The sequence below is a fragment of the Odocoileus virginianus genome, chromosome 16, assembly GCF_023699985.2.
Source record: "Odocoileus virginianus isolate 20LAN1187 ecotype Illinois chromosome 16, Ovbor_1.2, whole genome shotgun sequence".
In the NCBI taxonomy this organism is placed as follows: Eukaryota; Metazoa; Chordata; class Mammalia; order Artiodactyla; family Cervidae; genus Odocoileus; species Odocoileus virginianus.
The window spans coordinates 12114052-12136554 of NC_069689.1; the positions used below are offsets into that span (position 1 = coordinate 12114052).

The 22503-nt window shown below is 56.8% G+C and overlaps 1 protein-coding gene across 2 annotated transcripts in view; it reads right to left on the reverse strand.

Moving 5' to 3' along the window:
- Positions 1–2215: 2215 nt before the first annotated feature.
- HHIPL1 (HHIP like 1) overlaps positions 2216–22503 on the reverse strand; it is a 56962-nt gene continuing 36674 nt past the window's right edge. For both annotated transcript variants that reach the window (XM_070477852.1, XM_070477851.1), the window contains exons 2-9: positions 21574–22220; positions 18149–18292; positions 15144–15472; positions 14519–14645; positions 11890–12035; positions 8737–8818; positions 5164–5246; positions 2216–3616 (exon numbers count right to left, since the gene is read on the reverse strand). In XM_070477852.1, the coding sequence (XP_070333953.1) occupies positions 3096–3616; positions 5164–5246; positions 8737–8818; positions 11890–12035; positions 14519–14645; positions 15144–15472; positions 18149–18292; positions 21574–22220 (2079 nt within the window). In that variant the 3' untranslated portion in view covers positions 2216–3095. The remainder of the gene's footprint in view (positions 3617–5163; positions 5247–8736; positions 8819–11889; positions 12036–14518; positions 14646–15143; positions 15473–18148; positions 18293–21573; positions 22221–22503) is intronic.

The following is a 22503-nucleotide window of genomic DNA, read 5'->3' on the forward strand; positions in this document are numbered from 1 at the left end:
TGTCAGAGGGATGCAGGTAAACAGGAAATGAATGAGGCCAACCGGGAACCTGGAGTGTTGTTATCTTAGGCTGACACCCAGGATGCAGTCTTGGGCTCTGGGCCACACCTGGGACATTCCAAGGGCTCCGGACTGAGCCGTGTGACACTGGGCGGAGGCAGGCCCTCTCTGGGCAGGTTCTGAGAGACCACACTAGCTGTTGACTGGAGCCCAGCTTAGAGGGAATGAGGGAAGAGGCCTCTAGGGAGCAGGGGGAGTGTTGGCCCAGACCCGCCTCCGTCCCCAGAGACCCTGGAAGACTCGGAGGTTAGGAGCCAAGTCCCTGGGGGACAGGGTCACTTGTGATTGCTCCCTCCACTTGCTGAGGCTGGCGGCAGAATGAGAGGAGCACTGGACGGAGAGTCCGCACACAACTCTGCCGCTGCCCGGGGCTGTGTCCCCAACTACGCATGACAGGGCCCAAGGTGGGAGGGGGGGGTTACAAAGCCTGGTTTCTAATGTTGGCTGTGTGACATTGGGCAAGTAACTCAGGCCCCGGGGCCTCAGCTTCCACATCTGTAAAATGGGTGGGAAGGTGACCACAGCACCTACCTCCTAGAGTTAATAAGAGGATTAAAGAGTGACTAATATGTAAAACCTTTAACAGCACCTGGCATAGTGTTCAGCCAATGTCAGCTACTCGCCCTTGTTATGACTAATGAAACAGCAGTGAGTCTGTGCGCCTCCTTCTCAGGAGCCAGGCTGCAGCCTCAGCCTCATTCAGAGCCTGAGGGGGTGATGGGTCTTCAGGTTGGGGAGGAGGAGCACTGTGCCTGGAGGACTCACGGCCAAGGCCAGCGCTGCCCAGAGGAGCGATGGGGTCTGGGACCTCCCCCGCTTACCTCCACAAACAGCAGCCTCACTCAGGGCCTAGCAGGGGGCTGGACCACTCCACCTCGCCACTTGGGGGAGGCGCCAGGGTCCGCAGATGGTGGCCCAGGCTGTGGGTGCTGAGGTCGGTGGGAGGGGCCCACCTCCCAGGCCCCGCCTGGGTCTCAGTCAGGTGGGGAGGGGCAGGGATGAGCACGGAGGAGCCCCCGGACGAGGAGGCAAAGGCTGCTGCAACCCATCCCCTGGCTTCAGGCCAGAGGGACCTGCAGGTCTGTGCTCTCGCTGGGCAGGGCCACAGCAGTGCCTCTCTGAGGGTCCTGCCTCCCCTGGACTCTAGACTTAGGTCAGCCCCATCTGAACAAAGGCCTGGACACTCAGCCTCCCAGGTTCACTTCCCCAGCAGCCCAGTGAGGAGTCTGGCTGGGATGGTCCCCACGGGCCACCTGCTGAGACTGGGCCAAGCTGAGACTTTCTGCGGGTATAGCCAGGGGCTTCAGCAGTTCGGGTGCTGGCAGGTGTTAGGGCTAGGCAGCTCGTGTTCAAATCTGGCTTCCCCCTCCCTGGCAGGGTGATATATCAACTAAGATATTTAAGCTCTGGGCACCTCAGTTTCCCCATCTGTAAAAGGGGAGGACGAGGGCCGTTTTGAGGATTGAATGAGTTCAGGCGTGCACGTTCTTATGACAAAGCCACACCCCATGGAGGGTTAACTGTGGTTTCCAGGGTTAGATGAGCCACAGGGTCTGGGCCCCTCGCCACCCCCTCTCAGGGCAGAGGTAGGGGGAGTTGGAAAGCGTGGTGGTGGTTGTGGTTTAGTCGCTAAGTCGTGTCCGACCATTGTGACCCCATGGACTGTGTAGCCTCCAGGCTCCTCTGTCCATGGGATTCTCTGGGCAAGAATCCCTAAAGCTTTTCTCTGCAGCCCCGTACTCCACAATGAGCCTCATCAAGCAGCTGGGAGACCCTGACAGGCTTCTGCCTGCACGGTTTTCTCTGCCAGGCACACCACCCAGAGTAGTGCCAACTGCACTCTCAGGACAGCACCCGGGTTGGGTTGGGATGCCCCATCCGGAGCCCTCTCGGCAGCCCCCTCCCGGACGTGGGCCATATCCGTCCTCACTGCCCAGTGACCACCCCTCTGCTTCTCCTCCCTGCCCCCCATCAGAGGCTGAGCCCAGCCACACTCATGCCCCCGGACAGGCCTGGCATGAGCCCAGGCTGGGGCCATCCGTGGGCCAAGCAACTTCCAGCTGTGAGCAGGAGGGCAACTGCAGGCCCCGGGCCCCTTCTCCCACCCCACCCCCAGCTTCCAGGCCGGGGCGAGTCAGAGAAAAGAGGCGGGAAGGAGGGTTTGTAAACAGTCACGTTGTTGGCACAGCCCTGGGTGACAGAGCATCAGTAGTCTCGCTGGGTCCATGGCCTGGCCGGCCCCTGGAGTGGGGCCGGAGGAAGCAGAAGGTTCCCTGGGATTTCACTGAGGGGCTGGGGTGGGGGGTGGGGATGAGAGAGGTGGCCCTGGCACAGGCTTGAAAGTGGAGGGACCCGAAGCCTCACCAGCGACCGTGGTGCCTGGATTGGCTGGGCCCAGGAGGCTTCTCCCTGAAGTCACCTAGTGCCCCCTGCCTGCCCTCCCCAGGGCAGCCTGACTCCCATCGCCCACAGGTCACCCATCTGATGACTTCCCTTGTCCCCACTAGATGCCTTCAGGTTCTCCTCCACAACTCTGACTGCCAGGCCACCGGTCCACATCCTTTGGGTCGCATTTCTCAGACCATGGTCCAGCTGGTCTTCGGGCCTTCCACTCCCCTGCTGAGCAGGGCAGTTCTGGTCCCCTCCCTCCATCCACCACCGGACCTCTGTTAATGCAGCCAGTGGTCAGGTCCACCCTTGAAGGGCAGCTGCCCTCGGTGCTCAGGGCTGTGCTCCTGGCCCACTGCTTGAGATGCTTGGAGGTAAGATCACCTCCACCCAGAACCACGGCGCCCACAGGGACCACACCGACCCCCACCACACACTCTGCCGCTTCCGGGTAGACGCAGGGGCAGAAACACACAGGGAACACGTGCGCACCGCACACGCCCCCCACGCATCCACAGGACAGCGTCGCAGATGGGTCACCCCAGGCAACCGCCCCACGTTCCGCTCCACCCTCGGACCCCGGCGCACGCACCAGGCGCGCGCCCTGGCTGGAGGGGCCTCCCGGGCTCCGGCCGGACGATGCTCGCCTACAGATCGGGGTCCTCGCGGCTGCACACGACGCCGGCGTCCTCCTGGTGGCCGCAGTTGTGCGAGCCCAGGCCGGCGTGCGCGCACTCCAGCAGGTTGCGCTCGCTGCCGGTGCAGCGCACGTCGTCCAGCAGGATGGGCAGCGTGCGGCCCTCGCCGAATTCGGCGCGCTTGGTGGCCCGCGCCGCGTACCGGAAGCCCAGCTGGCGGCACACGACGGCCGCCGCCTTGGTGTCCCAGGCGTCGTCGCACACGGTGCCCCAGCGTCCCCCCGCGAACACCTCCACGCGCCCGCGGCCCGGGCTCAGGCCCGCCGGCCGCACCAGGCGCACTGCGCCGTTCGAGGGCTCGGGGTCGGCTGTGCCGGGCCGTCCCCGCCGCCGCCCGCTGCCCCTACGGCGCCCGGGCCGCGGGGTGGACCGTGCGGGCCGCGGGGTGGGCGCCGGCGGAGCGGCTGTGGGCCGGCTGCGGCGGGGAGCCTTAGTGGGCCGTGGGGTGCTCTCCGTCCTCCGGATGAACTCTGCACAAAGGAAGAGCGTGTAGTCAGAGGGGACCCCCCCCCCCCGCCTCGGCCGCCCCAGCCTACTTCCGGCCTCCATCCCGAAGGCAGACCCCAGCGAAAGATGTCCTGGTTCTGCCCTCTGCTCAGATCCTGAGAATGAAGTCCCCAACAGTGCTTCTGGGGTCACCCTGACCCCACAGGTGCCAACCTGGAGCTGGGGCTAGGTGCTTCTCGGGTCATTCTGCAAACCCTGCTGCTGCCTTCACTGCCCAGGCCGCCTTCCCCCACCTCTGGACTCACCGTCCTCCCCACCCAGGCTCAACCCTCATCGGCTCCAGGCCCTTCTCGGCCCGCCCCCACCCCCTCCAGCTCCTCAAGGCTCTGGGTCCCGGTGGCACCCCGCACAATTTCTCCCATGGGGCCTGGGATACTAAATGACTTCTCTGTCTGCCCCAGCCGGGACAGGGCCTGGTCTGACTTCTCCTGGAGCCCGGGCATCCAGCACAGAGCTGGGACCTCACAGAAGAGCAGAAAACTGCCTCATGAGTGAGTGGAAAAGGGCCAAGGTTTGAAACCAACTGTGGCTAGAATTAACTCCCACCCTGAATACCCAGCTCCCCCCTTCCCCCAAACTTCTTCTCCACGTGGTGGGGCACCCCTTTTCAGGGCCAGGCACCCCCACCCGCCCTGCTGCCCAGTCTCCCCCTCTTCCTGCCCCCTCACCCCCAACTCCAGTCTGCCAACTGGAGACCTGCTGGGCACACTCAGCCCACTAAAGTATTTCCTTTGGCCCGCCGGGTGGCTTTTAAAATTATGAGCTGGTTGCCAGTGTTTTCAAATCAGGAGATTGTACAATAACAACCCAAGAAGGCAGGGAGCATATCTGCTTGCTCAGCGTTAAAGCCCCAGATTGAAGCACATACATGTGCTGGATGGACTCAAGCATGCGTATCCTGCTTGTCTTGAGAACTGGAAGGTCTGACTACACGGGGTCTGTCTCCATTCCCACGTAGCTTGAGCCCAGTGGAACAGCCCCTCCTCGGGGCATACCCTCTTCAGAGGGCCCCAGATCCCACGGGCGGTCACTGTGGCCTTTCCTGGCCCCTCTGGAGGATTGGCACCCCTTCCCTCCCCACGAAGCTTGTCAGAAACAGAACTGGCTTAATAGCAGACCTGGCCCAGTCGTCCCCTCCACCAGGTGCCCTTGCACCAAGAATAACTCTTTCCACTGTCGCTCAGATATAGATCTACCCCCTTTCTCTGTCCCTCCCTAGAACTCTGAGTGAGCCTTGCCTGGGACCCCCTATTTCTCCCTTTGTCACGGTGGTTCTGACCGCCTGCAGCCCCTCGGAGCCACTTACCGTGGCCTGGGACTGACACGCACCAGGAGAAGGGAGTCTCAGGAGTTCCGTGCCCTCCGAGCGTCTGCTGTGCCCCAGGCACAGTGCTGCGCACAGTGAGGGAGGGCACCCAGACCCAGCTAGGAGCATGCACATCTGGGGGGCGGGAGTGGGCAAATGTGGGCTGCAGAAGCCCCCTCTGTGTCTCCGTTGGCAGGCACTTACTTTCTTTGGGCACGAAGTGGATAAGGCGGCTCCTGACCTTCACCCGGGAGGGCTGGATCTGACACTTGCCAGGTGGTGCCCGTCTGCCGACACACAGGACGTCATGAGTCACCCCATCCCCCTGGGAGCTCACCCTGAATGTGTCCCTCCAGTATCATCCACCCCTTGCAGCCATGCACGAAGGGGAAGGGCCGGCGTGCCTTCAGACCTGGGCAGGTGTGAATGCTAACAAGGGTGGCCATTTACGGAGCAGCACCCAGGTGGCTCAGTGGCAAAGAATCCGCCTGCAGTGCAGGAGACCTGGGTTCGATCCCTGGGTCGGGAAGATCCCCTGGAGAAGGGAAAAGCTACCCACTCCAGTATACTGTATAGCCCATGGGGTCGCAAAGAGTCGGACACGACTGAGCGACTTTCACTTTCACTTTCACCCAGGTGTCTCAGTGGTAAAGAATCTGCCTGCCAATGCAGGACACTCCGGAGACAGAGGTTCGATCCCTGGATCGGGAAGATCCCCTGGGGAAGGAAATGGCAACCCACTCCAGTATTCTTGCTTGGAGAATCCCATGGACGGAGGAGTCTGGCGGGCTACGAGAGTCGGACACAACAGCACACTCCTGCTGCACCAGCCTCCCAGGCCCCAAGAGCCCAACCCCAGGACAGGAACACTTCTGAACAGCCTGCCGAACACCCACTCAAGCCTCTGCCTGAAGTGCACAAGGGCCCCGGTGGCCACTTCTGACTCAGGGCATGAAGCGTCCTTGGGATGCGATCAAACGTCACGCTCCTCCTCCCCAGCCTGCCGGGTCTGACTCCTGTAACTGTCACTGCAGCCCCATCCCTGCATCTTACCCTGGCCCCCGTCCCCCACAGCCTTTGAGGAGGGTCTCTCTCTGCCCCTCTGGTTCTGAGATTTCTGGTGATGCCGAATCAAAGGGAAAGGTTAAGTCGATCTGAAGAATGAAGCGGGGCGGGGAGAGAGAGAGCCTCGGGGCTGGCGGCATAGCTGAGGAAACTGGGGGCCTTGGAGCGCCAGGTTGGAGAGCGCTGGGAGAGAAAAGAGCCTGAGAAGGGTTGCCAGGGCTCTGAATTGGGTCTCCTTGGACATCTTGGAGGGGCACAAGGAAGGAATGGAATCCCATTTTAATGAGCTTCTGGCTGTTGATCTGTGAATCTTTGAATGGGACCGACCCTATTCTGGGACCAGCCCACGTGGGTCCAAGACTTCAATGGGTCCCAGGAGCACGAAGGGAAAGCGCAAGGGCTGAAGCAGCCACGTGACCCTGGGCTGCTTTCAAACAGCCCCAGCAGAAGGGAGAAAGCGAGGGGGGACCTGGGCTGCCCCCTGCCCCCCGAGGCTGAAACACAGCCCGGTTCACATCCTTCTCCAAGCTGCAGAAAGGGTGGTTTTTCCGGCTGCTCTGAGCTCCAGATAATAGCCACACGCGTCAGACCGACCCAGCTGGTTTTGTTCCTTAAGGAAATTATGTAAAAATTTTTTGTTTTGCCAAAGGGTAGGAGATGCACCCAGAAAAATCCCACAGTGGCTATGTTTGGGCAGAGGACCCTACCCTACTCCCTGCACTTCCCATTTCTTCATTTTCCAAATGTTCTGGAATGTGGCCCCTCTGCCATATGTTGTGAGTGCAAAAACTTAACGTGGATTCCAAAAGAGAAAAGTGCTAGGGATGAGAAGGGTCAGGGGGCGGGGGAAAGGGGAGTCTAGCCTCTTGCCTGCTCCTCTGACCCATGAGACCTCGAGCAGAGATCCCTAAGCCTCAAGTCCCTCTGTTGTAAGCGGGTCGTGAGCCCAGGGAGCTGCAAGGGACGTGGGATCAATCCCTGGGTTGGGAAGATCCCCTGGAGGAGGTGATAGCTACCCTTCCCAGGTGGCGCTAGTGGTAAAGAATCCTCCTGCCAATGCAGGAGATGCAAGAGACACAGGTTTAGTCAATGGGTCAGGAAGATCCCCTGGAGGAGGAAACGGCACCCAACTCCAGTATTCTTGCCTGAAAAACCCCATGGACAGAGGAGCCTGATGGGCTACAGTCCATGGGGTCACAAAGAGTCAGACACAGCTGAAAAGACTGATCTTGCACGCATGAGCCCAGAAGGATGCTGTTCAGACTAAAGGAGTTGGTGGGTCTCAGGCAGTATCTGGCATGAATTAGGTGATATTCCTTAGAGAAGCATTTTTCCCTTCCAAATTGGAAATAACCTAAATGTCCAAGGGATGGATAAGGCAGTCATGGCACAGTGACTCAACAGAAAATTATGCGGCCATCAAAAACGAGCCTTCCGAGGGTCATGTTGCAACATGGAAATGTTTATGCAAAATAAGGACAGACCTACAAAGTAAAATGTAAAGTTTGCATGTGTTCCTCCACAATGACAGCAATCCAAAGAGGGCCAGGACCTCAGAGGAGGGAAAGAAGCAAGCCCTTATGTTTTTCTTCATAGTTATGTCAATAACGAAGAGCTCTGTGCTTTCAACAAAACAGTGTGGTAAACGAGGAATGTCTGAGAGACAGTCATAGACCAGAGAACGCTAATGAGACATAGTAACTGAATACAACATGGAATTCTGGATGGAATCCCAAAGCAAAGGACATGAGGGAAAAACCAGAGGAATCCTTTTTTTAAAAGTATGGCGGTGCCTGACTTTTTAAAAAGTGTGGCATTTAATGAAGAGTAAAGCACCAGTATTGGTTCATTAACTGTGATAGCGTTAGTTGCTCAGTTGTGTCTGACTCTTTGGGACCCCACTGATTGTAACCCACCAGGGTGCTCTGTCCATGGAATTCTCCAGGCAAGAATACTGGAGTGGGTTGACATTTCCTTCCCCAGGGGATCTTCCTGACCAGGGAATTGAACCTGGTTCTCCTGCATTGCAGGAAGATTCTTTACCATCTGAGCCACCAGGGGAGTCCTTAATCATGACAAATGTATCATAATAATAGGGAATACTGAACGGTGGACATATGGGAAACTCTGTGCTATCATGGCGACTTATCTGTAAAACAAACTGTTCTAAAATTTAAAAAAGAATGTTTAAAACTGTGATGGTGGGGTCCACGGTTGTCAGTCCCCACTGGTATCTTTGGCACCTTTCTAAGGGTGGAAGCGTGCGTGCTAAGTTGCTTCAGTTGTGTCTGATTGTTTGCAGCCCCGTGGACTGTAGCCCGCCAGGCTCCTCTGCCCATGGATTTTTCAGGCAAGAACACTGGAGTGGGTTGCCATGCCCTCCTCCAGGGGATCTTCCTGACCCAGGGATCAAACCTGCACTCTGGCATCTCCTGCGTTGGCAGGTGGGTTTTTACCAATAGCGCCACCTATGAATACAGCTGGACTTTGAGGCTGGCAGATAGGTTCTGAATCTTAGATCTGTCCTTATCAACAGTATGAGCTTAGCTAGTCACTTTCCCTCTCTGGGTCTGTTTTCTCTTCTGAAAAATGGGGGTGTTAATCAGACCCACCTTAGGATGCGATAGAGAGGGGAAATAAGGCAACGGAGGGGAGTGCTCCTGGCAGACAGAAGGAGCTCAGGCCCTCTGGGGGTGGGAGGCAGGTACTCACCTGGAAGGGTCGATCATCTTGTAGACCACCCCACGCGCCACAGTGGCACTCGGCATGCCTGTTGACATGAAGTACAGCTCCCCTTGAACAAGAAGCAAAGCAAACGGTGAGACAGCTGCCTGGAACACCATCCGGGCCAGCCGCACGCCCCCACCTCAGGCTCTAGGATGCACCCCAGCCTCGGTGAGCCAGGAGGGGAGATGCTCCAGGTCGGTGTACCTCTCCAGTCCCCAGAACAGGGAACTGAGGCTGCGAAAGGCATCCAGACACACCCCGGGGTCTCTGCAGCACAGCCTCCTGGGGTGCTGGCCACTCTGTCCGCACCCACCCAGGCTCTGACCTCTGCTCGTGCCTCCTTCCTGGCGACCTCAGGGGCACCCAGGCCCCACCCCTAGTCCCTGCCTGGTCTCATGCCCAGCACACACACCTCTGAGCATCAGTGGGGGTCCACAGCCCAGCTCCCCACCGACTGCTTACTGGTGACCAGCTTCCGCATTCCCCCATGGGCCTGCTTCATAGGGTTGTTGTGAGGATAACAAGAGCGTGGGGGTACCTGCTCCATCAGTGTGAGCTATTACTGCCGTTGTTGTTATTGTCATTGGCACCCAGGGTCCAGATCCCGCCTGGCCCTTGGGGACAGGGCACTCTCTCTCTCCACGGAGCAGCAGGCACCTCCCAGGCCAGTAGCAGGGGCAGAAGAGTCTGAGGAGTCTCTGGTGTGAATCCCGGCCCCGGCACTTGCCCCCCATGAGCTCCTGCAGCTCTGGGACAGCCCCCTCAGCCTCAGTTTGTAGAAGTGGAATTATGAGCACCTGGACCGTAGATACTCTCAGGGGAATTGAGTTCTCTGCTCTCTCCTCACCCGTATCCCACCCCCGGCCCTTGCTGCCACAGGTACAAATGTCCAAGAAGTAGGTTTCATTATTCTCAATGTACAGATGAGAAATTAGAGGCTCAGAGAGGTCAAGTGACTTGCCCAAAGTCACACAGCCGGTGAATGGTTAAGCAGGCCTTGAACTCAGAAACATCTGCTGCCCCCAAGCCCACACTGATGTAGGACACATAGTAGTTGGGAGGCCTTGACACAAGTCACTTGTGGCTCAATATGATGGTTCAGCCATGCTAATACCTCCCATCCTTGTAAGAGGCAGCAAAGAGCTCTCCCAAGGATGGGGGCAGGGGTGGTTTCCCCAAGGAGAGGCTGAGACAGGCAGTGAGATGGGAGCTTGGAGGAAAGCATGACCCTGGTGACTGGTGCAGTCATGGAGGGCTGCATGATGGTGGTGTCTGAGAATCAAGACCCAGGAAACCTGGGGAATTCTTGAAGGGGAAGACACTTAACAGGTGACCTGTGTAACTAGGGTAGATCCAGCTGTCAGGAGAGCTGGGGGCTGGGGAGAGCAGGATGCTGAGTGGTCAATGCCTTCTGACTTCTCCCTCCAGGAGCCCCAGCCCTACTTTGGTGGGCGTGGTGGGGTAGAATAGGCCCACAAGGTGGATGCACTCTGTGGGAGGGAGCAGGGTCCCGGCAAGCTGGTCCCTGCTGGAGAGTCCACAGGCATAGCCGTGAACTTGAGGCTCTGGGCTGTTTTCTGGAGAGAGGCCCTTGGGAGCAGACTGGCTCCTCCCTGGCTGGGCAGCCCTCCTTGAACCTACACTCCAGGTCCCTGCACATGCTGCCCCCTCGGCCTGGATGCACTTCTTCATAGGCTGCCTTTGCCTGACAAAGCTCCAGTTTGAGACCCTGCTCCCGGAGGCCTGGGGTGGGGGGGTGGGGGGGCAGGCTGTGTCCAGTGCCCCTCCCCCATCCCAAGACTGGGCAGGAAAAGCCAGCCTCAGTTCCCCCATCGGTACGGTGGCAGCACTGGACCGGGTGCACTGTAAGGCCCCATCCAGCCTTGGTCTGTGGGAAGCCATGGCCCCCCAGCCCCGTGCGCAGTCAGGGAGCCCTGATGGCACTGCTAAGCTCTGCCCAGGGCCACGCCGTCCTCCTGGTCTCTGCGGTGTGGAGTGTCCCTGGAGGACACTGGGTCAGCAGAGGTCCTTGTGCAATTGACAAGCGTCAGAAGATCAAGCCGAGAGGCAGAGGCTGCAGGGAGCTGGGGCGGTTTGCAGGCATCAGCCCCCCGGCTCTCTGTGCCTTCAGAGACCGCCTGCCTGAGCTCACCAGCATGCTGTCCGTCGGCCTGTCTGTCTTTGAGGGGCCTCCTCCTGGCTGTCCGTCCCTTGGTGTCACTCAGAAGGGCCCCCGGGCCTGCCTCTGGGTCTGGGCTCTGTGGGGAGGGGGCACCGGGAAAGGGCACCCCCCCTTCCAAAACATGTTAACCCCCTACTGACCAAAAGAAAAGGCTTTCAAGGGCCCAGTGGGCTTGAGGAGGGCAGTGGGGGCTGGGGCTGCCCTTTTGAAAACTTAAATTCTGACGGGTGTCGGTTCAACAAAGGTTTCCCAGACTCAGGCCCGGGGGCTCTGGGCACTGGGCCCTGCAGGGGGACACCTCTCGAAAGGGCCTTGGGAGGATGTTGCCTAGTAACCTGGCCAAGCATCCACCGGGCCCCACTGGGGGCCCCTCGGCTTTGTCCAGGGACAATCCGGGGCCAAGGACAAAGGCGGGATCCAGCCCCCAGGGTCCTTCTTCCTCTCCCCTCCCCCTCTGCTCCTGGCAATGAAAACACAAGCGCCTGAACAGGGGACCCACTAACAGGCAAGAAAGCAGCGCCCACCACTCTCCGAGGACAGTGCGACTTCATTCATAGTCCCCAGTGCATTTGCCATCAGGAATCCAGGGTGCTGGGGGTCCCCAGGGAGGCACTCTCCCGCCACTTGCCTGCCTTTCCACCATCACACCTGTTTCTGGTCCCATAACCTCCCTGGACTCTTACCTGTGGGGTCACGTGATCCCTCCCAGTAACTCTGCCCATGGTGGGAGTGCGGGGCCACTGCTCCCACTTTCCAGATGAGGAAGTGGGAGCTCAGACAGGTGAGAACTGACACCCAGACAAGGCTCAAGATCTCTGAACATGTCACCTTCCAGCCTGAAGGTGACTCAGGCCTGAGATGCCATCCCGGGAATCCCAGGCCAAAAGGACCCCGGAAGCGGGGAGGTCAGTCCCAGGTAGGGGCAGCCCAGATGAAAAGGGCTCAGGAGCGCTCACCAGCCTCATCCTCGGCAAAGGAGATAATGTGTGGATAGTAGTTGTTGATGAGGCCTGGGAACGCGCAGGTCTGGCCACGGCCCATGCAGATCTCGCTGTACCGCCACTGGCCTGTCTCCAGGTTCTCCCGGAGGGACATCAGACGCCTGCAAAGGAGAATGGGCTGAGGGGTCCTGCCTGGCAGGGTGCCTGGGGGAAGCCCACCCACCAACCCATCCATCCACTCATCTGTTAGCCATGCAACCAGGACTGCACATAATATGCAGGGTCCAGTGCAAAATAAGCGTGCAAGGACCCTTGTACAAAATGTACTAAAAGTTTCAAGATAGTGATGGCAGATCGTTAAACTGAGCGTGGACCCTTCTGAGCACGTCTGTGTGAGAGCACAGATTGCACATCCAGGAAGCCTGCCCTGCGTGCTGTCTTTACTGAGCACACCTGCTATTGCGTCAGCCAAAAAGTTTGTTTGGGTGTTTCTGTTAGACGTTACGGAAAAGCCCAAACAAACTGTTTGGCCAACCCAATACACAGCAGGAGAAGCCTGTGTGCTTAGTCTTTGTGACCCCACGGATTGTAGCCCACCAGGCTCTCCTCTGTCCATGGGATTCTCCAGGCTAGAATACTGCAGTGGGTTGTCATGCCCTCCTCCATGGGATCTTCCCAATCCAGGGATCCAACCCAGGTCTCCCGCATTGCAGGCTGATTCTTTACTGTTGAGCCACCAGGGAAACCCAGAAGAAGCCTATGGGTGAACAAGACTGACTTGGTTTCAGCCTCCTCTGTTCAGTTCCAACCACTGACCAGCAAGAGGCAGTCAGGAACTGACTTCCTGTTCAAAGCCTCTGAGGCTGCACAGACTTGGGTGCTGCCTCCACTTGGGAGCATGAAATGGAGAATCTGTTTTTTTTTTTTGTTTTTTTGATTTTGATGTGGACCATTTTTAAAGTAGTCGTTGGATTTGTTATGGTATTGCTTCTGTTGTTTATGTTTTGGTGTTTCGGGGCCGCAAGGCACATGGGATCTCAGCTCCCCACCAGGGATGAATCCATGCCCCCTGCAGCTGAAGGCAAAGTCATCACCACTGGACCGCCAGGGAATTCCTGAAGTGGAGAATTTGGCATCTTCAGAATATGCTGATTTTGTCCCTACTCCCTTCTACGCTTGTCAGTCACCTACGGATACTTTCAGGCCCTGCTTGGTTGTCCCCTCCTCCTAGAAGCCCTCTTGCCTGATCCTGTGCTGGGCTTCCCCAGACAGCATGGGCTCTCTGAGGCCAGACTCGAGTGGACCAAGTGAGACTCACACCTGGCTTGGGTGTGAGGTGTTCTTCAACTTTGTTGCTCTAGCCCTGGCATGAAGCCTGCCCCAGCGGAGGAGCTTGGGAAGTGCCGGCAAAATTCACTGAATTTCTGTGTTCAGGTGGCTTGGGCATTCCTGGGGTGGGGGTGGGGGTGCAGCAGAAGAGTAAAAGGAGAATTGGGGTAAAAAAGAGAGGTTTCCTCTATACCCATTTTTCAGATGGGATAACTGAGTCCAGAGGGACACTCTCCAAGCTGGGAGAAGGACCCAGCCCAGGTCAAGGTTTTCTGTCAGCTCCAGCTATAGATAAATGGCCACAAACCCACCCCAGTTCAGCAGCCTGCAAGAGGTAAGAATTCTGCCAGCCTCAGGCTTCCTTACTTCCTCTCTGAACAGAGACCCTGTTCAACTGCCCTTATGTGGAGAGGCTAGAGTGCAAATACTTAAGAACTGGTGATCCAGTGGTTAGGATTCCACACTTCTACTACAGGGGACCTGGTTTTGATCCCTGGTTGGGGATTCTTCAAGCTGCATGGTGCAACCAAAAAAAAAAAAAAAAAAAAATTCATTTCACATGAGGCTGGGAAGGTCCTGAGATCACCAGCAGATCCTTCCATTTTATTCATAAAATAAAACAACAACAAAACAAGCAGAAATTGGGCATGTTCTAGATTCTAAGTGCTGTATATGTAAGAACAGGACTCAAATAAGCTTAGTAAGCAGGTACTATTATCATTTTGCAGATGAGGGAAATTAAAGCTCAGAGAGGTGAAGCAGCTGGCTCAAGGTCACACAGCTAATAAGCGCGCCAGGCTTCGGACACAGGTCGTCTCAGCTATACTTTAAAACATCATGCCAGGTATGTGGCTTCCCTGGGCCTCTCTGGGCCTCAGTTTTCCCCTCTGTACAATGGGAGAAACAGGTGTCATGAGGCTCTGTAAGCTCCCCTGGGGAAAGAGTCTGACCTACGTCAGACTTGGGTGTATGGTCTCCAACACCCTCTGAAACCTGTTTGGGATGTGATTTATCCCACCCTCCTTTCCCCCCAACACACCCACCCCCACTCTGGGGGCTCAGTGGGTAGAGGCAACATGGCCACAGAGCATGGGAATCAGGCAGCAAGGCTCCAGGGGGCCCAGTGGGCAGACCTCAGCTGGAGCCCCGGGTGCCCTCTCTCCAGCAAGGTGACCTCTCTGGCCCATTGGTAAGCAATGACAGGTCCTGGCTACCAGGAGACGGATGACCCAGAGCTGTCAAAGGTGATGTTCAGGTTCCCCGACCTTTCACCTCTGCGGTCCCTGACCCTCAGAACTGCTGTCGGGGCACTTACCCGCTCATGAAGTCTCCAAAAATGTAGAGGCCGTTCAGGTTGGGGTACTCGCAGCCCCGGTACACGTAGCCGCCAGTCACCGACTTGCCCAGTTTGTGCGGGTAGGCGAAAATCGGCAGCGTGTCATCTGCAGAATGGGGAGACGCTGGGTGAGCCTGCCGGGGTCCCGCCGAGGCTCCGTGGGTGGGCCTGAGTCCTTCCCGACCAGGGGGTGGGAGGGCCCCAGGAGGGTCGGAGATGGGGCCCCAGAGAGTCAACGAGAAAGGGTGATGCATAAAGTTTGTAAGGTGGGGAGAGGGCAAGGGTTTGCCAGGCAGGAAGTGATTTGGGGGGGTTGGGGGGGGAGCCATTCCGGAGGAACGAGCAAGCGAGGCAAGTCTGGGGTAGGCGCACGGCTGGCTACAGGCTGAGGCACTGGCGCGCAACCCGACGGGGTGGGGCGGGATGGAGCGGGATGGAGCGGGATGGAGCGGGTTGTACCAGGATTGGCGGGCTTCAATGGCGCGGGGAGGTAGGTGAGGTTGGGGGGCCACCGAGGGAGGCGTGGGCGCACAGCCGTGGGGTGGGGGGTGGCAGATCTGGGGAGAGGGGTCCCCGGGGGCGCGGAGCGGGTGGGGGCGGTCACCGAGGGAGGCGTTGGCGCACAGCTTGCGGTCGTAGCACTCGTAGCCCTCGCGGGCGCGCCAGCCGTAGTTGCGGCCGCGCTCCACCAGGTCCACCTCCTCGAATTTGTTCTGGCCCACGTCGCCGCAGAAGAGGCGCCCGCGGCCGGCGCCCGTCGCCGGGTCGCCGCGGTCGAAGGAGCAGCGCCACATGTTGCGTACCCCGAAGGCGTAGACCTCCGGCCGCGCGGCGGGGTCGCCCACAAACGGGTTGTCCGGCGGGATGCGATAGAGCGGGCCGCGCTCGTTGCGGTCCACGTCGATGCGCAGCACCTTGCCGAGCAGCGCCGATCTGTGGGAGAAAGCACCGACTGGGGCGGGGCTGGGGGTAGGGGGCCTGGAGCCCAAGGCCGCCCCAGGTGCAAGGCAAGCGTTGGCTATGGGGCCAGAGACCCCAAGTTCAAGTCCTCAGCAGCCATGCACCGGCTGGGTAACCCCAATCATTCATTTGACATTATCAGACACCTTACCAGGCTCCATCCTAAGCGTTTGACTTACATACCATCTGTTGCTTTGTTTCATCCTCACAACAAATCTTTTAGGTGGTTGTTGTTGTTTAGTCATTAAGCCATGTCCAACTCTTTCAACTCTCTGGACTGTAGCCTGCCAGGCTCCTCTGTCCATGGGATTTCCCAGGCAAGAATACTGGAGTGGGTTGCCATTTCCTTCTCCAGGGGATCTTCCCTACCCAGGGATCGAAGCCTCCATCTCCTGCATTGGCAGGCGGGTTCTTTACCCGCTGAGCCACCAGGAAAGCCCCAGTCTTTTAGGTAAGTGGGTGCTGTTGTGATCGCCGTTTATTCCACAGATGGGGCAGCTGAGCGCAGAGAGGCCATAGAGCACCCCTAGTTGCCTCACCCCTCATAAACCGTTGGGCTGAGATCCAGCCTAGGTAGCCTGGCTGCAGAAACCCAAGCTCTTCACCGCACTTTCTGACCTCCCCAGGCCTTGGGGTTCTCAGCTGTAATATTAGATGGTCTCTCTCTTTCCTTGCAGGACTGCACTACCAGGTGAAAATGATACTAGAAAAATGATGCCTATTTACAGCTTACTTTCAGCACCTAGCACAGCAACAGGCATGCAGTAGGTGCTCATTAAGTGTTTGGAGAGTGAATGAATGAATAACTGCAATCAAAATCAAGTGCACCTTTCCAGAGTACAATGGAGGGCAGGGAGAGAAGGCAGCAGCTGTTAGCAGGAAACGGGAGGCGGGGTTCTTGCCTTCTCTCTCACACACGCCCAGGGCCATCGCAGCATGTCAGAGGGCCAAACAGGCCTCCGAAACGGTTCAGTTCACCCCACACTCCACACACACCATCCTGAACCCAGGCTCTGAGGGGGAACAACCTGCCAGTCCCCCAGGCAGCTCTGGACAGGAAGTGAGGTCCCTTCAGGTGCCCGGCAACATCGGCTTCCGGGGCCTAGGAGCAAGACCTCAGCACGTTCCCTCCAGAGCCAGGCGGAACAGGGCGCAGCTGCAGCCCGGACCTCCATGCAGCCGCTGGAGTGAGCGGCTTCCGGGTCTCATTCATTGCAGGACAAAAGCGACACACGATGGAGTCTGCGACGTCCCTGAAGATGTGCAGCGTGGAACACACACTCTTCATCTGTGACTTTTTTTTACAGTATTTATTCATTTCTTTGGTTGTGTCTGGTCTTAGTTGAGGCATGTGGAATCTTTAGTTTGGGTGTGGGAACTCTTGGTTGTGGCATGTGGGATCTAATTCCTTGATCAAGGATTGAACTGCACTGGGAGCAGAATCTTAACCGCTGGACCACCAGGGAAGTCCCTTCATCTGTGATTTTTTGATGCACTTACTTAATGCAAGGTTTTCGCCTAGCATCTGGGTGCACTCCCTTTGGGCTGCTTTTTAAGGCAGGACTGGCTGGTCTGCCCATTTGATGCAACTGTGTACCCCACATTCTCACAGAGCATCAGCACCCAAGCATTTCCGCCATCATTAAAGACACCACACAAGTGTCCTCTTTCATGATGATAAAACGCTCTCCCCCGCCCCAGTAGCTGCCCCACAGTTAATCCCCTATTGTGGACTTCTAGGTTCTGCTCCAGAGAGTTCCTCTGACACTCTCCAGCCTGCTCCACACCAAGCTACAGATTACTCCCCAGAGCCCACACACCACGCTCCAGGCTTTGATATGTAAGTGGGCAAAACTCATAGCAGCAAAATAATGTTTTAAGTCTTGTCCAATTATCCACAAATCCTTAATTTCTATTTTCTCAACTTCATCTCTAAATACATCCCAAACATGAGAAAGCTGCAATGATTCTTATGCTGTCACATATGAAAGCACAAGTCACAAATTGGGAACACTTTAATTACTGTAATCAACATCATATGCACTATTTTTACTCTTTGGGCTGAGGAAGGTTTTGTGATTTTGGCTGAGAGAATGGGGGAGGTTGCCCTGAGACTCCTGGGCATCCTTATCTATACACTTGAGACTCTGTGTGTGTGTGTGTGTGTGTGTGTGTGTGTAAAGAAGGGAATGGTGGCAGGCCATCTTCTCAAGTCCAGAAATGAAGAACTGAGAGCAAGATTCTGCTTCAATTTTGGGGTCATTTCGGGTGACCCTTAGGGTAGAAAACCCACATGCCCATCCATACAGCCCTGCTCCAGCCAGTTCACACTCCCCGTTTGGTCTGGGAAGCACCCCTTTCCTTCCTCTGGCTTCAGCAGGGCTGGGCGGACTTCAGAGAAAAATCTCATCTTCCCAGAGGCTCTGTGATGCCGCCTTTCAGGTACCCATCACCTTTATGCCTCATGACAAGCCTCCCCATGGAGATGATCATTATTCCTTTCTAACTGATAAGAGGAAGGCTGGTTGGCTGCAGGCTGAGCTGGGACCCAAAGCCATTTCTACTGCCCTAGTTTCGTGGCTGAGGAAGTAATTCCCCCTCCAGGAGAGTACATAAACCAACCCACCCACCAACCAAATCAGAACATACTTGTTTTGGGCATTTCCAAACTTCCCAAAGGGGTCTCCAGCCATCCCGCCATCTCCAGTAAAGATGTAGAGGTACCCATCATCCCCGAAGAGCAGCTGGCCTCCATTATGGTTCGAGGCTGGTTCTTCAATTTCCAGGATTATCCTAAGAGAAGATAAGCCATCCCACACCCCACACACACACACACAAAGAAAATGTCAGTCAGAAACACAAAACAAGATCACAGCGATAAAACCTCCTCTCTCTTAGATGCCGTTTCGTAGTTGGAAAGGCTTTCCATATCCTCTACAGGAGGTGATTCTTATAAGGATCTGGCAGGCTAGGAAGGGATAATTCACTTCACTGTGCCAATGAGATCCAAGAGGCTCAGAGAGGTTGAGCAACTTGCCCAAGGTCACACAGCCCATAGACAGCAGAGCTGGGACAGGAACCCAGGACTTCTGGTTCTGGTCTAGTGCTTTTCCCACTGCTCCCCCACAACTAGCCCCTGCCTGTTATGATCAAGTGAAACCGTTGACCCAGTCACTAGCATGACTGGTTTCTTCATCATCATAGCTCCCCACACACCAGCCACTTAAGCTGAGCACTTCTGACACAGTCCCTCATTTGTTATGGTTGCAGCTTCTAAGGAGGCGTGCTGGATGGTGTGGCCTGTGCTCAGCTCCACACTCACTTCCCATTGACCTCCTTTACTGCCAGGGCGGGAATCTTCCACCACACTGCCAGTCAGCTAGCTTCCAGTTAGGGCTTGCCAGGAGAGGGTGGTAGGCAAGGGGAAGGGAGGAGCCACATGTCCCTGGTTTCTGGCGCTGCCTCCGGAAGCAATGGTTGCAGGAAGGGCGACAGCGCCTGGTGAATGTGGACTCCTGGCGTTCTGCCCAGACATCTGGGTACCAGGAGGGGCGAAACCCAGCAGCACCAAGACCGTTTTGCCTTGTGTTTCCCTCGCTTCTCACAAGAACTCATCTCTAGGGAACTTGACCCTCTCCTTTTCCTTCTCCAGCCCTCCCAATACCTTTGTAGCCAACTCCCTGTATTAAATTCCCTTTGACCAAAATGCTTAGGCTAGTTTAGGTTTTCCAGGATTGGCGACTGACTGGCCGATCCTTTATTAATGCAGATAAGAAACCTGAGATACAGAAATGTCAGGTACCTTGACCCCAGGACTTTCGACCTTCAGAACCAAGACCAGAAGCCTTTCTATTGTGAGACCAACACACACAATCCCCAAATCGGGTCCTCCATGGAAAGGACAGCCCAGACTGTTAGACGTCCATCTCCCATGGGGATCCCAGCCTTGAGAACAGAGACTGACAGCTGACTCAGGCGAGAAGGACCACTCATTCCTGGCTCTGCCTTGAGCCAGCCATGCCTACTTCCTCCCCTGCAAGAGTCAGGTTCTAGGCTTGAACTGTGAGGGCCCCAGAGGACCCTTGATGAACCCTAATTCTGAAATATGTTCATCTGTATATTTTGTGTTCCACCTTCAGTCTTCATCAGGAATCCATTTTTTAAAGTCACCATTGAAGACACATCCATTCTGTCCCTCTGTCTTCCCTCTGTGAGATTCACATGACGAATCTGGCCTCTCTTGGAGACTCAGTTGTGTGGCTTCATATATGATAACGAGAATTATGCTTTCCATTTTTGCCTTGGCTGCCAGGAAGCTCACAGGCAAAATCTATTAATACATTAGATTCTCACATTAGCCAGTTTGATTCCTTCTTTTTATACTTTCAATGTCAAGAGTTTACAATTTTATCGAACACATGATGTGCTATTATTTGCTTATTTGCTCTCAGATCAGCCCTGGTCCTCCCCTTACCTGCTCTCTGCTTCAGAGGGCCAGCTCCTACAAACTACACTTCCCATGCTCCTTAGCTAACTGGCCTCCAGCTAGGTTCAGCCAAGGAAAGCATTGGCAGGAGACTGGAGTTGGGGGGAAGAAAGTGAAAGTGTTAGTCGCTCAGTCATGTCTGACTCCTTGCGACTCCATGGACTGTAGCCCACCAGGCTCCTGTCCATGGAATTCTCCAGGCAAGAATAGGAGAGTGGGGTGCCATTCCCTTCTCCAGGGGATCTTCCCAACCCAGGGATGGGAACCCTGGTCTCCTGAATTGCAGGCAGATACTTTACCAGCTCCTACAAACTACATTTCCCATGTTCCTCAGCTAACTGGCCTCCAGCTAGGTTCAGCCAAGGAAAGCAGGAGATGGGTGGGGGAGGATTCGGGGGTATTTCTCCCTCCCCCCTCTCTCTCGGCTTCAGGCAGTGTCTTGGCAGTAGCTGCACCTCTTCCCTGGCTCCAGCTGCCCCCACCCAGGCCCACCGTGGTTCCAGCTCCTACCCAGCGGCCCCAGCTGACGGGCTCCAGGAGCCCTGCCTCTCGCAGTCCAAGAGGTGAAGTCAGCTCCCTTCAGTTGCTGAACTCGGGGTTGCCTCCCTTCTCCCCCTCCTCCCCCCACTTCTCATCCATCATTTCCAACACCTGAGGAACTAATTCCCAGTATCAAATTCTGCCTATTTGAATTACCTGGCACGGGACTTATTTTCCTATTGGAGACAGATTATGTATGCCCTTCACGCCAGGCTAGGTCAAAATTGTTCGCCGCTCAGTCGTGTCTGACTCTTTGCGACCCGGTGGACTGCAGTCCGCGCCCCCCCCCCCCCCTCCGGGGCTCCTTTGTCCATGGAATTCTTCCAGGCAAGAATTCTTCTCCAGGGGATCTTCCCACCCCAGGCATCAAACCAGGGTCTCCTGCATGGCAGGCAGATTCTTTACTGTCTGAGCCAGCATGGAAGCCTGTGTATAACATGTGTATATCAAGCCCTGTCACACCTGTTTTGAAAACAGTTGGAGCATAACTAATACCCAAAGAGCAGGCTGGGTATTGGGAGGGGCAGAAGCCTGGAGGCAAAGAACGGATAAACATGCAGTTGGGAGGGTGGGAAGGAGCAATTTGGGGGTGGAGTGTGGAGGTGACAGGTAGGAGGTGGGGGCCAGCCAGGTGAGAATGGCCCCTCCAGGCCAGAGCTGGGCGGATGGGAGCAGTGCATTGGGCCTGGGAGGGAAGCAGACAGATCAAAGTTCCAGCTCTGACACTTCCTAGCTGTGTGACCTAGCAGTCCCTTCACCTCTCTGAGCCTCCACTTCCTCATCTGTAAAATGGGGCTGTATGAGAACCAAATGAACTGAACCAGCTAAAGTACCTGATCCAGGAGCTGGATTCAAGTCCCGTGATGTCTGTTTGGCAACTGCCCCTCCCCTGAACTCCTAGGGGACTCAGCCCCCTTACTAGGTGTGACAGTCAAAATATTTCACACCCCTCGGGGCGCAGCGCAGATCCCATGGACCATTGCTGGTGCGCTGCCTTGCCGGATCTCAGCCCCGCCCCCTCCCGGCCTGGGCTCCCGGGGGGAACCACCTCTCGGAGTCGTGGTCCACAGCGTTGACGTCATCCTCCGAGACCCTGAACTCGCTGATGCGGATCCACTCGTCGAAGCCGACGCCCACCGAGTAGTAGACGTAGAGCTTGCCATTGTGCCGGAAGCTGGGGTGGAAGGCGAGGCCCAGGAAGCCCCGCTCATCGCCCTCCCAGGGCGAGGTGAGCACGGCGCGGCTGATGTTCAGGAAGGGCTTCTCCAGCCGCGAGCGGTCGGGCAGGTAGACCCACACCAGCCCCAGCTGCTCGGCCACGAAGAAGCGGTGGGTGCCGTCCCGGGCATGGACCATGGCCACGGGGTTGCGCAGCCCGTTGGCCACCTCCTCCAGGCACAGCTGCAGGCAGCCCTCGGCGTCGGCCACCACGCGGCCTAGGTTGGAGTTGAGGTTCTCGTTGACCAGCAGGCGCGGGAAGCAGTAGTCGGTGTCGTCCAGAGACAGCGAGCGGCACAGCTTGGCGCGGTTGCCCTCCAGCGCCCAGAGCTCGCGGTCCGGAGACAGGTGCCGGATGAGGCCCCGGCACGTCTGCCACATGTCCAGGCAGTAGTCCTCGCAAAGCCCGGGCACCGTCCGCAGGGGCGTGGACGGGTCCTCCGCATCGTAGAGGTGGGCCGCGTAGGGCGAGCATTCCTGCAGAGACAGGCACGCGCAGGGATGCTTTGGGGTGGGCTTCCCAGCCATGTGGCCGCGGGTGGTTCACCCCATCTCCTAGAGCCTCAGTCTGCTGATCTGTAAAATGGGAAGACGCCATCTGTCCATTCCACCCACTGTCTCGACTACAGTGCCAGCTCCAGGGGGCCTGCATCTCCTCACCTTCCTCCTTTCTCTTGCCTTGATGCTTCTGTTAGAATAACCACACTGTGACTGCTCCTGCTACTAACAACATCAGGAGCTACTCTTAAGCACCTATTTT